The 14199-nt window shown below is 31.5% G+C and overlaps 1 protein-coding gene across 1 annotated transcript; it reads left to right on the forward strand.

The window, feature by feature from the left end:
* The first annotated feature begins 4540 nt into the window (after positions 1 to 4540).
* Positions 4541 to 14191, forward strand: LOC108456697 (importin beta-like SAD2). Its single transcript, XM_053019157.1, has 23 exons — positions 4541 to 5002; positions 5099 to 5234; positions 5355 to 5442; positions 5573 to 5722; positions 6048 to 6210; positions 6914 to 7098; positions 7185 to 7358; positions 7903 to 8048; positions 8129 to 8252; positions 8360 to 8540; positions 8682 to 8841; positions 9039 to 9080; positions 9251 to 9369; positions 9452 to 9650; positions 10414 to 10545; positions 11254 to 11357; positions 11523 to 11702; positions 12076 to 12215; positions 12344 to 12483; positions 12618 to 12772; positions 13022 to 13148; positions 13254 to 13449; positions 13999 to 14191. Exons 1-22 carry the CDS (start codon positions 4913 to 4915, stop codon positions 13415 to 13417), a joined length of 3099 nt encoding a protein of 1032 aa, XP_052875117.1. The 5' UTR covers positions 4541 to 4912; the 3' UTR covers positions 13418 to 13449; positions 13999 to 14191.
* Positions 14192 to 14199: the final 8 nt, after the last annotated feature.

A 14199-nucleotide genomic window follows, 5' to 3' on the forward strand; every position in this document is an offset into this window, starting at 1 on the left:
TTTACAATTTAGTCCTTTCTTGAATCAATATGTCATAATATACTTCCCAGTGACATAACTCAATTTTTCCTCTTCTTGTCACTTTATTTCCTTATTTTACTATATTAAGGATAATATCTTACTGTAGAAATTTTCGTGGTGTTACGATATAAAACTTATTTTTGAATAAATTTAAAAAATCATGTAAAGTAAAAGAGGAAATCAAGAAGTAAGAAAAAGAGGGTAATAGTTTTTTATTTTTATGTTTTTAATTGACTAATACTCTAAACCAATATAAAATATGGTTAATTTTGTCTTAATATTTTTTAACTTTCCAATTTATATTGGAATCACATTGTCATGTTCATGAGACCAAGGGAAAGTTTGATTCTAAGAAAAGTAAATAAAATTGGATATATTAGACATTAGAATCACTTTCTAATTGATTAATTTTTCAGGAAAGTGACTATTTTTCATCATACCAAATGCTACCTAAAGGTCTTCAAGACTTGATATTGGACAAATGATTTTGCTTCAAGGTCTTCTAAACATTTTAAAGAAAAAATTTATATTCTTTATGTTGATGCAACCAGATTGAAGAGAACTTTAATCTAAATATCATTTAGACTTGATCTTGGAAGCATAATTCTACTTCAAGGGCCTTCTAAGCTTGATATTGAATAACAGGCTTAGCCACATTTATATTGGTTGAATGAGATTGGAGAGTAGCTTTCTTTGGAACTGAAGTAGCGTACTTCAAAATTTCTTTAGAGGTCTCTTGAAATTTTGAAAAAACACTTTAGTCCCCAAAATCTTCTCTTTTAAGTTTTGATTCTTGAACTTTTAATTTGTGAAGTTATAAAGGATGATTTGAAAGTGATCTCTTTTTTATAGTGTCAGTCAAGAATAAAAGAGAATTCCTATAGAATAATGATTAAACTTTATAATTTATTATTTATCTCATATTACTTTAAGTTAATTGCAATATATAAATACATCAAACTTTGGGGTGCCTAGTAAAATTTTTAAAACTTTAATAGTTTAATGAGATTTTTTTGTAAAATTGAGGTCTAATTTCTAAAATATTTATGAGATTAATGAGAATTTTCAAATATTTTAAAAGAATTTAATTAATTTTTAATTAAAAGGTGTAATGAATTTTTTTAAATTTAAGAAAGAAATCAAAATTTTCCAAGGGTCAAACTCAAAACCCTTTAAGCCACCATAACAATCCACCTCTAGATTAAATTGAAATTTCATAAATTGTAAAATAAATATGAAAAAAAATTTAATGATCTGTCTTCGTGGCATAACAAAAAGCTTATTGGCAGCAAACAGTATCTCATATATTTTGACAATATCCTCGTTGCTAACGCTAAGGAGAGATTGAAAAAAAAAAAAAAAGCGTCGGTTTCATGCCAAGATTGTTGACACAGAAAACGAAAAAATTGTGAACCAAAGGATAACTAAAAAGAGAAGGTAGGGGAAGAAAGGAAATATGAATAACATGAGACTATATTTGGGCCTTTAAGTTTGAAATAAATTTTGCTTCCTATTTGGATATTCGGGCTTTTCTTTCTCTTCCATGTTACAAATTGTTGAAGAATTTCATTATGTATTTTTGGTTATTTATGTCTTTTTGACATAGTACTTAGAATTATTTATAACCTATCTTCAAGTCATAAATAAGAGGGTAATACGCACTCAAACCTACTTCCTCTTACATTGGTAACAATACTCATGCCAATCGAGTTAAGACTCTCAATCAGCGAGTTTTTTTATTGTTAGTTTAATTATTTAGTGATTAAATATTAATACGAATGATGAGAATAATATTTAAATATGTTAGCCAATTTTAAAGGATTAAATTTTAGGTTAAAATATGTTTAAATTTTTTTGTATTTTTTGTGAAAATATGAAATTTAGTCTCTGTATTTTTTCATGATCTTAATCTCTACTTTTTAAATTTTAAAATTCAGGTCAAACACTTTAATACGGCTAATTTTGAGATAATTACAATGTTATTTTTAATTACGTAACTATCAAATGAGTTCTTTTTTTATTTCAAAATGTAACAAAGAACAAATTTAACAATATTAATAGTTGAACTTGAATTTTGAAATCAAAAAGTAAAGGGATTAATTTCTTAGAAATAGAAGTAGAGGGATTAAATTTCAATAAAGTATAGGGACTTGTGGCTTATTTTAATCTAAATATTAAAACTAATGAACTTTGATCCAATGTGTAATTTGATATATGAACTTTGAATTTGTGTAATTGTGCACATGAAACTTTTATTGTAGTTTAAATGTATACACGAAACTTTAATTTTAATTCAATTATACACATTTAAAAATAGATATGTCAATTTATTTTATATTAGATAAATATAATTATTTGTATATGCAATATTTAAATGTAAAAGGGTTTCATATTGATAATTGTGTTAGTAGTTTGTGAAATTGAATCAAATCAAAATTGTCTGTATACAATTGCACAAAATCAAAATTCAAGTATAACATTATACATTTACATTTGACTAAAGTCCATGTGTAGTTTTGAGATTTATCCTAATTTTAAACATTTTCATGCTTATTGAATGGACAACTTGGATCTGGCATATTGAAAAAAATAGTACTATTCAATTCTAATTAAACTATCTATTTTTTTAATACATCAATTTCAAATGATATCCACGATAGATATACATAAGTTTAAATTTTGTTTTATGTGTTTTAAGTATGCCGTGGTCAGATTTCAGTTGTCATATAATTCCCAAATCAACATTATGCTAATGAAGGATGTGATTGATGATGCTAATATTTTAAAGATTCAATTAGAATATTTCGAGGCTTAGGGGTTAATTTAGAATATGAGCCATAGTTTTGAGGACTTAGTGCAAATAACGTATAACATAATGTTTCAATACAATGAAAAAATCGAGTGATGTCAAGGTCCAACCTTTTGAACCGAAAACTAATGGTTCAACTGATTGAATTGGTGGTATAGACCATGATACAAATTACATCACTATGAATTGATTAAAAAATCGAATATTAAGACATAAAATGAGGAGTCGATCGATTGAGTGATTTATAAATTTTATATATTTATTTAATTATTGTTGAACTGACAATTCAATTGAAAATTAATGATCTGACCTACAATATTGAAAAAAAATCTATATTGAATTTAATGAAATATAAATAAACAATTATTTGTTCCAGTGTTTTCTTTTATGGTTAATAAAGTTATTTAAAAACATTGAGGAGTAAAATGAAAGAATTTGCAACTTAAGGATTAAGATCAAATGTACGTTAATAATTTATAATCTATATTATATATAAAAGCACGAGGTTGGAAAAACTTTTTAATTAAAGAAACTACTTCACTTTCCATGATATTACTAAATTAACTTTAAAAATAGTTATATTTAAATTTAAATTAACTAACTAAAAATTATGCTAATTTTAAAATAAACTTATTTATCAAATAAAATTCTATGCATAAAATATAGGAAAAATATCATAATTATAATTTAATTTATAATTATTAATTATTGAGGTAAAAATTATATATTTTAATTTTCAAAAAATTGTGCTAATCTTATTGATGTGAAATAGTATTATTATTTGAATAGAACTCTAAGTATTTTATTTATCACTTAATTATTATTAGAGTTATATCAAATAAAATTTAAGTGTAGCTTTATAAATAGCATCCAATAGTTAGCATATAAAAAATTACTGATAAAAAGAACGAAAATTATTAAAATAATAAAAAGAATGAAGCATTAAATTAATGGTTCTTCAAAGAGGTAATATGGAATTGTAAGATAATATAATATTATGATATTTAAAAAAGTGTTTACATTATAAAGCATGCATTCTTAAAATTGTTTCATTTTTATCCATTTGTTATTTGTGTTGGTGCAAGTAAAAATGTATTTGAGTTTGTTTTGAAAAGAAAGTCATATTTTAACAATTATTTTTAATCTTAAATGTGTTTCTTAAATTAATATAATATATTTTGTATTTATCATTAATTATTATTATGATAAATAAATGCTGTTTAAAATATATTATTTAAAATTAAGAGATTATGAATAATAGATAAAAAGTAATTAAAAATACATCATCTAAAAATTATATGTAAATTGCGGGATTAATTATTATTTTGGAGTTCAAACAATTATTTTCATAATAAAAAGGGAAAAATATTGATACTATCGAGTATCTAGGCACGAATAAAAAGGAGTTATGCTTTGAAAGCGATCTCTTACTATTTATTTATTTTATTTATTTTCTTAAACAGAAAAAAAGAGCATATATCAGAAAAAAGCTTTTAAAACGAATAAAGTGAAGGCTAAGATAAAGTAAAAAAAAAGAAAAGAAAGAAGAATAAGCAATTTTCGTTTGCTTCCTTTAAACTAAGCTAATCCAACCACTCAATGGATCAAAAATCATATTTTATTTAGCTTTTAATTTTATTAATATTAATTTAATTAAAAAAATTAAACTTCAATTTTAATTATTGGGGATTAGTCTTTACATTTATACTGATACGTGAAAAACACGCTCGGAGGCATGCACGTGCGGTTGCTCTCCACGATTAAAGAAAAGAGCCAACGGCATCGTTTCTTACCAATTTAATAGTGGACGGCGCGTGAGAGTAGAAGTGCTGGTTTAGTTTAGTTTAGTTAAACTACCGTAAACCCTAATCATTTTAAATATATTTTCTCTAGCTGTTTAGCTCCAGCTCTCACTCGCGATCTTCACGGTTTTTTTTTTTTTAAATTTTAATTTTAAATTCCGATCTTTTTCCTTTTCGAAACCCTAAATTCTCATCTCATTGAGCTGAATTCAAGCTGCTTGGGCCAACAATTTTTTTTTTGGTTTTAAATTCCCACTTTTAATCATCGGATTTAAGAAATATGGATCTTCCAGGTCTTGTTGTTGTTCTTCAAGCTGCACTTAATCCTAATCCTGCTGAACGCAAAGCTGCTGAGCAAAGCCTGAATCAGGTTTTTATTTTATTATTGGTTTTGATTATTATTTTTAGATAAATGGATTGATTATTATTACTAATTTTTAAAATTTTGGATTTTATTTGGTTTCAGTTTCAGTATACGCCTCAGCATTTGGTGAGACTGTTACAGATCATCGTTGACAATAATTGTGATATGGCAGTTCGTCAAGTTGCTTCTATTCATTTCAAGAACTTCATTGCTAAGAATTGGGCTCCTCTTGATCCAAGTATCAAAATTTCAATCAAATCCTATTATTTCTTTTTTCTAAAAATATTTCTCAATATTTATGTTTATGTTCGTGTTTATGAATATGAATATATATTTATTTTGTTCTCAATAAATGTAGATGAGCAACAGAAAATTTTGCAAAGTGATAAAGATATGGTTCGCGATCATATTCTTGTATTTGTTACTCAAGTTCCCCCTTTGTTGAGGTACAATTGTCTGGTGTCTCGATTGTTTGCTTAGAACTATTTACTGTTTCATTGGCAGTGCAGGCAGTTGTAGACCGTGTGATTGAGTTGCTCTATGCATCAATAAATAATCAAATGGGTAATATTGCAGGGTGCAATTGGGTGAGTGCCTCAAAACCATTATACATGCTGATTACCCGGAGCAGTGGCCTCGGCTTCTGGACTGGGTGAAACATAATCTACAAGATCAGCAGGTTTATGGGGCTCTGTTTGTGTTACGCATTCTTGCTAGAAAATATGAGTAAGTATATACTATATTTTATCTATATTTAGCTGCATGATTTACTTTAATTTTTGTTGTCAGTTATTATCTTTGTATCAGTGCAATATTTATTTTGAATATAACTTGCTTGCTGAAGTGATGGGAAGTATTTGATTAATTCAATTCCATGGCTTTAATGCTTGATTGGAGTACATGTAGATGGAAGTGTCTAGTAAGAAGTGTCTGATGTTTTAATTAAATAACAACTGTTCATTGTTTCTCTTAAGTTGGTGCATACTATAATGTTGTTTCTCTTCAAATTTTCATTTCAATACTAATGTCATCAATTGCTTTACCATTCTAGGTTCAAGTCCGAGGAGGAGAGAACTCCAGTTCACCGCATTGTTGAGGAAACATTTCCTCATCTTCTCAATATATTCAACAGACTTGTCCAGATAGACAAACCAGCTCTGGAAGTAGCAGATCTCATCAAACTTATTTGTAAAATTTTCTGGTCATCTATCTATGTAAGTTTTTAAGCTGCTAGTTTCTGGCATATATCTGACCTTTTTATACTCTTTATTTTTTATTTTCTGTTCTCTCTTTTCTTTTCTCTTTCTTTTTAGACAATCTTTTTGGCATATTCATGAAAGGAATTTGTTATTTGAAATTATGCATGCTATTGTTTGTAATTGAAATGATCTTGACACAGTTTTGTGATCATAAATAATGCTATTGTTACAATCTTTACGGTCAATAAAATAGTTGGAAGTCTTACTTTTCTTTTTAGGCTGTTGCAAAATGGTACTCAGTCTAATGATAAGCAACCTAACCAATCTATACTAGTGTATTTCTTTTGGAGTTTTGAGGAAAAATCATTTACCAAATAAGTCAACAAAACTACTCATACTACAGTGTTTTTATGTCAACTACAACTAGTTTCACGTGACCTGTTTTTATAAGATTTGTCCTACTCATATGCCATCTTTGGCTTACTTTCTATACATTGCAGTTGGAGATTCCAAAACAGTTACTTAATCCAAATTTGTTCAATGCTTGGATGATACTTTTCTTTTGGAGTTTCGAGGAAAAATCATTTACCAAATATATCGACAAAATTACTCATACTACAGTGTTTTTATGTCAACTGCAACTAGTTTCTTGTGACCTGTTTTTATAAGATTTGTTGTACTCATATGCCAGCTTTGGCTTACTATCTATACTTTGCAGTTGGAGATTCCAAAACAATTACTTGATCCAAATTTGTTCAATGCTTGGATGATGCTTTTCTTAAATGTTTTGGAGAGGCCTGTGCCTCTAGAAGGCCAACCTGTAGATCCTGAGCTCAGGAAATCATGGGGGTGGTGGAAGGTGAAAAAATGGACAGTTCATATTTTAAATAGGCTATACACTCGGTAAGTTTTAGAATTGCAACATGTTTTCGGTAGTCTGATATGCCTCAAATTACTAATATTATTTGTGATTTTGGTGGCTTTTATAGGTTTGGAGATTTAAAGCTTAGGAATCCAGAAAACAGAGCTTTTGCCCAAATGTTTCAAAAGAACTATGCAGGAAAAATTTTGGAATGCCACTTAAATTTATTGGGTGTGATTCGTGTTGGTGGCTATCTCCCTGACAGAGTTACCAACCTTATTCTTCAATATCTAAGCAGCAGGTTTGGTACTTTATCCTGCATAACTGGTGTTTTTAATTGTCATTGCTTGGTGTAAGATGGTCAGTTATGCTTTTGTCAAAGCTTGCCAGTCTTTTAAGTAACTGGATCATCCAAATTTTCAAGGCTAGAGGTTGCCCTTCATTTAACCGGAAAGATAGCATTATTTTAAATATATTCTTTAGAGTATTACCTGTTTTTATCTCTCTATTCTTGAGCTTCTTATCTGATTTATGATGATCACCCAAGAAATTCTGACCATATCGTGTTACCTTGATAACTATGAAAGTTGTGTAGCAGTATGAATTAGATAATTTATTTTTATATACTGTGTAATTTTATCCTGTTTGTTACCAAATAAAGCCCAACAAGCCTAATTATACTTTTCTGCCTCGTGCTTTGTTGATGTAGTATTGTTTATCTGTGGCCTTTGTATTTGTGTCTAGACTATTGACAACGTTGCATCTTTTCTGATACTGCAAAGTATATTTATATTTGGAATCGTTAATAATGGATGTTGACTGGAAAAACATTTAATTATATGCAGCATCTCGAAAAATAGCATGTATACTTTGTTGCAGCCACAGATTGATGTTCTTCTTTTTGAGATAGTCTTTCCTCTCATGTGTTTCAATGACAATGATCAAAAGCTTTGGGAGGAAGATCCACATGAGTATGTAAGGAAGGGATATGGTAAGCTATCAAATCTGGTGTGCCTGTTGGAAACCTTGAATAAGCCACACTGTTTCATGCATTTTATTGTTGTACTGCAGATATAATTGAAGATTTATATAGTCCAAGGACTGCTTCCATGGACTTTGTTAGTGAGTTAGTCAGGAAACGTGGAAAAGAGAATCTTCAGAAGTTTATTCAATTCATTGTGGAAATTTTTAAGAGGTATTCTGTTATTTTGAAGCCTAAAGCAGACAGGCAATATTGGGATTATTTAATTTTGGTTTGCATTTATTGTGTTGTATTCATGGTACAATTTTTTATTGTTCCAGGTATGATGAAGCACCGGTAGAATATAAGCCTTACCGACAGAAGGACGGTGCTCTCCTTGCTGTTGGAGCACTTTGTGATAAGCTGAAACAAACTGAGCCCTATAAATCTGAGTTGGAACATATGTTAATGCAACATGTTTTCCCTGAGTTCCGCAGTCCTGTTGGTCATCTTAGAGCCAAGGTTTTATTTTTCTTTTCATTTTTTTTTCTGGAGACATCTTAATGCTCCTACTTCATTGCTCTTTTTCTAGGTATCTAGTATACGTAGTCATTTCGATTTGAGAAATTTCTCATTCTTATGCTTTTGTGATTGTGATATTAGGCTGCTTGGGTAGCAGGACAGTATGCCCATATAAACTTCTCCGACCAGAATAATTTCCGCCAAGCATTGCATAGTGTTGTTTCTGGATTGCGTGATCCGGAACTTCCTGTTCGCGTCGATTCAGTTTTTGCATTGAGATCGTTTGTTGAAGCTTGCAGAGGTATATAGCTCATGCGCTTGAATTTTGTTTTATAATTTGTCCAAGTTGGATTTGGATTGAGCAAGCTTGGGACCAAATCTGCATATGTAGTTAGATTGCTATCACTGGTTACTATTTATGTTTGACTATTCCCTCCACATTTCTTCATTTATTGGAATATTGGCTGCTTAACAGAGAAGAAAATGTTTTATATGCAGATTTAAATGAGATTCGTCCAATTCTTCCTCAACTACTTGATGGTAAGTGGTATTCTAAAATGATGGTTGTCTCAAAATTAACTTCGCTGTAAAGACTGTTGCTGGCATTTTCTTTTCTTCTTTTTCTGAAAATTGGGATCATGTACACGATACATAGTTGCTCTTTATCATTCAGGCGACTTGGTCAATACATTCCAATTTCTTTCCTGCAGAGATTTTTAAACTTATGAATGAGGTTGAGAATGAGGACCTTGTCTTTACTCTGGAGACTATAGTTGACAAGTTTGGGGAGGAGATGGCACCATTTGCTCTTGGATTGTGTCAGAATTTGGTAATGCACGTTTATATAATTTTTTAAATACCAAGTTTGAAATTGTCTGTACCTGAAACTATTTTCATGTATCTACTATCAGGCTGCTGCATTTTGGAAGTGTATGAACACTTCAGAAGCTGATGATGAAGCTGATGATCCTGGTGCTCTGGCTGCAGTCGGCTGTTTGCGTGCCATAAGCACAATACTTGAATCAGTTAGCAGGCTTCCGCAACTTTTTGTTCAGATTGAGCCAACTTTGCTTCCAATCATGCGAAGAATGTTAACAACTGATGGACAAGGTACATATGTTTTCTTCTTTTTCCCCCTCTTGTTTCAATGATTCTTTTTAATCATTTCATATGCTTAAATATAATACATAAGAGCCTGCTACAAATGAGTTGACAAGTAAAATGAGGCTGGATTGAGTATTAGGTTTAAGTTGAGTTTAGAATCTGAAGTTTAGATGTGAACATTGAAATGAGAAGCTGCCCTAAGGTGCTTCTGCTTTTTCTTAAATTGTGCAAGTTATTAGGTCATTGATTTCACAGTATGCAACTTGAGGAGAAAGGGAAGCTTCTCTTTATCCGTAGATATTAATTACTCTTAAAATACATTCATTTTAAAAATAAAATACGACTGTAGATCAAAGAGCATCCTTATAGGATTAGTCACTTCATACTGGTTTGGACTTTAGTCTGTATCAAACTATCATGACAGTTAAGAATGTGGTTAGATCCAGTAGGGGTTTGTATAGAATTCAATATATTGATAAACACATTTGCTAAAATAACCAGAAAAAAATTGATAATGGCTAATTGAAGGCTTGCTACAGGGAAGCCTATGCTCTGCTCAAATCATTCCCAGTATGGGGACTACGTGTGAAAAAGATTTGAGTTTTACATTTTTGCAGACTGAAATGTAAAAGTGAGTTGACAAATTTAGTTATTAAATAGTATATTTGCTTTTGGATTTCAATCATGCCAAATTTGTCTTGTATAAGACAGTGCTTAGCCTATATCATTGTATGTCATTTATTTTATCATTCTCTCTATTCTCCTGCAGAGGTTTTTGAAGAAGTCTTGGAGATTGTCTCGTATATGACCTTTTTTTCTCCGACTATATCCCTGGAAATGTGGAGCCTTTGGCCTTTGATGATTGAAGCATTAGCTGATTGGGCTATAGACTTCTTTCCAAGTATGAATCTATTTACATTTTCTGCTTTTCTTAGTTGCTGTTTTATTTCAACACCTGAATGTTCTAGAATTGTTGACTTGACTTTTCCTTTCATGCCCTTTTTTTTGGCCAAATTTCCTTTCATGCTTTTAATCAGTTCAAATGTTTTCTTTGTTGTTTAGTTATTAACTGAAATTGTATTGGAGTGACTAATGGATTTTCTTCACAGTCAACTGCATGATAATCTTCTGAGTGATACCATTGCTTTTTGAAAAAACAATATGCCATATGTTACCTGAACTTGTTGGTTTATGTATGTGTCTAAGATACACATGGCTAAATAAATTGACAATATTTTTGCATGTGTCTAAAAAAAACAATAAATTGAACTTATGGTTTATGCATATGTTACTGTTACTGATCTGAACTTTGGTTTATGCGTGTGTCTGAAAAAACAATAAAAATTGAACTGTTTTTAACACAACAACTATCCCTAGTTTTGGGATCAGTTTGCCACTGCAATCTAGATGTCTGGATTACATTATCATAGAATGCAGATATTTCATTTCTATTTCTGTTTTATCTATGAGTTCCATATAAATATTTTACATCATAGCAGGAAGTGAGGAGTTTCAATCTTCCTTTATCCAATTGCAATTTATTGTTATCTATTTTGAAGTTGTCCATACTTTTTTGTGTTGTTCCTAAGTGGTATCTGTTTTCATGCAGATATTTTGGTTCCTTTGGACAACTATATATCCAGGGGAACTGCACATTTTCTTACTTGCAAGGAACCAGACTACCAGCAAAGTCTTTGGAATATGATTTCATCTGTGAGTTCATTTCTACTAATAAGATGCATGTAGATGGTAAACTGTCAGGAAAATGAACATGAACAATATACTTTTCAGTTTGTGTTTTATTTTTCAATATCTCTACCTTTATGTTGGTATCCATTTGGTTATAAGGACTATTCTCATTTTCTTTTTCTTTGGCAGGTTATGGCTGATAAAAATTTAGAAGACAATGATATTGAACCAGCCCCCAAGTTGATTGAAGTAGTGTTTCAAAACTGTAGAGGGCAGGTGGATCATTGGGTTGAGCCATATCTGAGAATCACACTTGACCGATTGCGTCGAACGGAGAAATCAAGGTTAAAATGTCTTCTTGTACAAGTGGTAAGGTGTCAGGACTGCCTTAGTTTTCTGCAAGATTATGTCATACTTCATATGCATATTGTCTTGGCAAATATTACACATGATGTTCCTCAATTATGCACCCACTCAAGCTAATTATGCAATCTTTACAATGTATCAGAAAGCACTAGTTGAAGATCTTAATTTATTGCCAATTTAAGTTTAACACCTTTTTTATCTGTCTCAAATTTTCTTTTATGGGTTCCTGTTACAATGTTGAGTTAATGGTCAACGTTACTTGCTGTGAAGTAGCTAGTAATAGCAACAACTTTTGCTTTTTTAAATGTTAATGTACTCTTTTGGGCATACACCTACCTGTGGTTTTCTAACAGAACACTGGTCATTTTTATCCCAGATTGCCAATTCAGTTTATTACAATGCAGTATTGACACTCAGCATATTAAATAAGCTTTGTGTTACGATGGAAGTGTTCAACCTGTGGTTCCATTTGTTGCAACAAGTTAAAAAGAGTGGTCTACGGGCTAATTTTAAGCGGTAGGTAGTTTTTGTATTTGCTTTAATGCCTTCACTCTGTACAAATCTTAAGCATTATATCATTACTTCTATGATGAAATTTACCTTAAATATTGTCTGAGACCATACAAGTGATATGGATGCTACAGGGAACATGATAAGAAAGTGTGCTGCTTGGGCCTTACATCACTACTTGCACTTCCCGATGAACAGTTTCCCGGGGAGGCTCTTGAGCGTGTCTTCAAGGCCACCCTCGATCTACTAGTTGCATACAAAGATCAAGTTGCAGGTGTCTCTCTCTCTCTCTCTCTATATATATATATATACATATATATGTGTGTGTGTGTGTGGAGGTGCACGCATGCATTTCATGCCTCGTGTGTGTCTTTTGGAGGTTTTATCCCCACATCTGTGTGTGAACAGAAGCTGCAAATGAGGAAGAGGTTGAAGATGATGATATGGATGGTTTCCAGACTGATGATGAAGATGATGCTAATGCTTCCGACAAGGAAATGGGAGTTGATGCAGAGGATGAGGATGAAGCTGATAACATCAGGCTTCAAAAATTAGCCGCCCAGGTATGCATTGTTTTGATCCTTTAGGTTTCTTGTTACTTGGCTTTCTATCCTGAATATCACAATTTAGCAGGGAAGAAAAACCCTTCCTTTGGCTGGCTAGAAATCTTAAGTGCTGAGAATGAAAATCCTTATTGCCCTTGGGAGAATGTCTGCACCCTTTAATGAGTCTTAATTTTATGACATATCCATGTAAATAACCTTGGACTTTCATATCTTCTCTTTGATTCCACCCAACATTGTTTTCTATAGGCTAAGGCTTTCCGTCCAACTGATGATGATGACGACGACTCTGATGATGACTTTAGTGACGATGAAGAGTTACAGTCACCAATTGATGAAGTAGACCCTTTTGTTTTCTTTGTTGATACCGTCAAAGGTAAAATGTTTTATTTGGCCTTTTCAGTTTGTTTAATGTTCATGTTCATTTTCTACTTTTTGTTTTGCATGGCATTGTCTGAAAGAGCAACTTTTTCTTTACTAGCTTTGCAAGCATCGGATCCTATCAGGTTCCAGAACCTTACACAGACACTGGATTTCCATTTTCAAGCTCTTGCGAACAGTGTTGCTCAGCATGCTGACCAGAGGAGAGCAGAGATTGAAAAGGAGAAAATGGAGAAGGCATCAGCCATCGCCGCTCCTTCTTGAGTTCAGATTGAATTTTTGGCTTGACCTATGAGGTATTGATGATTTCCATTCAATTATGGTTTTTAATGAAAATCAAGAGTTGTTTCTGGTCCAGTCAAAGCATTCATAGGTCCATATGGTCCTTGAAGGGTATTGAACCTCAAAATGGTTTTTGAGGTTCAACCGTGTGGAGCTTAGTGTGTGTACAGGTTCTCGATCATAAGCAAAGCACAGGGGGTTAGGGAACTCAAGAGTTCGCCACGTAGTCAGGGTTGTGAATTTTGGTCAAGTCTGTTAGAGTCTGGCTATTCTTTTGGCAGAAAATGCCAAACTCAACCACTGTGTTGTAGTCAGTCGTGTCATTCAGTCTCACTCTTTTTCTTCCACCGTTTCTTTTTACTTATTCACATGTTTGGTCACTCTATCAATTGTTTCTGGCTGGAGGAGTCTGATCTTTCCTCACTGCCGGTCGGGTTGAATCATAGTCTCTTATGCTGTCTTCCTATGTTAATCAGATAGGCTATATATATATATAGGTTATATAGAGGTTTTGTATTGATGATGATTTTGATGAAATGGTAGTCTTAAAAAAAAATTTCCAGGTACAGTAGTGAACCAATATCATGGAATACTAGTTTTTTTTCTTTTTTTTTTGCTTTGGGTTATGGAGAATTTGTTTTTGGGTTTCAGAGGGTTCTTATAAGGTAACTTGGTTGCCTATTTGTAATAATATAATAACTAAAAAAAATTATGACAGTATTCTTTTTATATAATGTTGGATTAATGAAAAATAAACTGCGGCT

This window comes from Gossypium arboreum, chromosome 9, assembly GCF_025698485.1.
Source record: "Gossypium arboreum isolate Shixiya-1 chromosome 9, ASM2569848v2, whole genome shotgun sequence".
NCBI lineage: Eukaryota > Viridiplantae > Streptophyta > Magnoliopsida > Malvales > Malvaceae > Gossypium > Gossypium arboreum.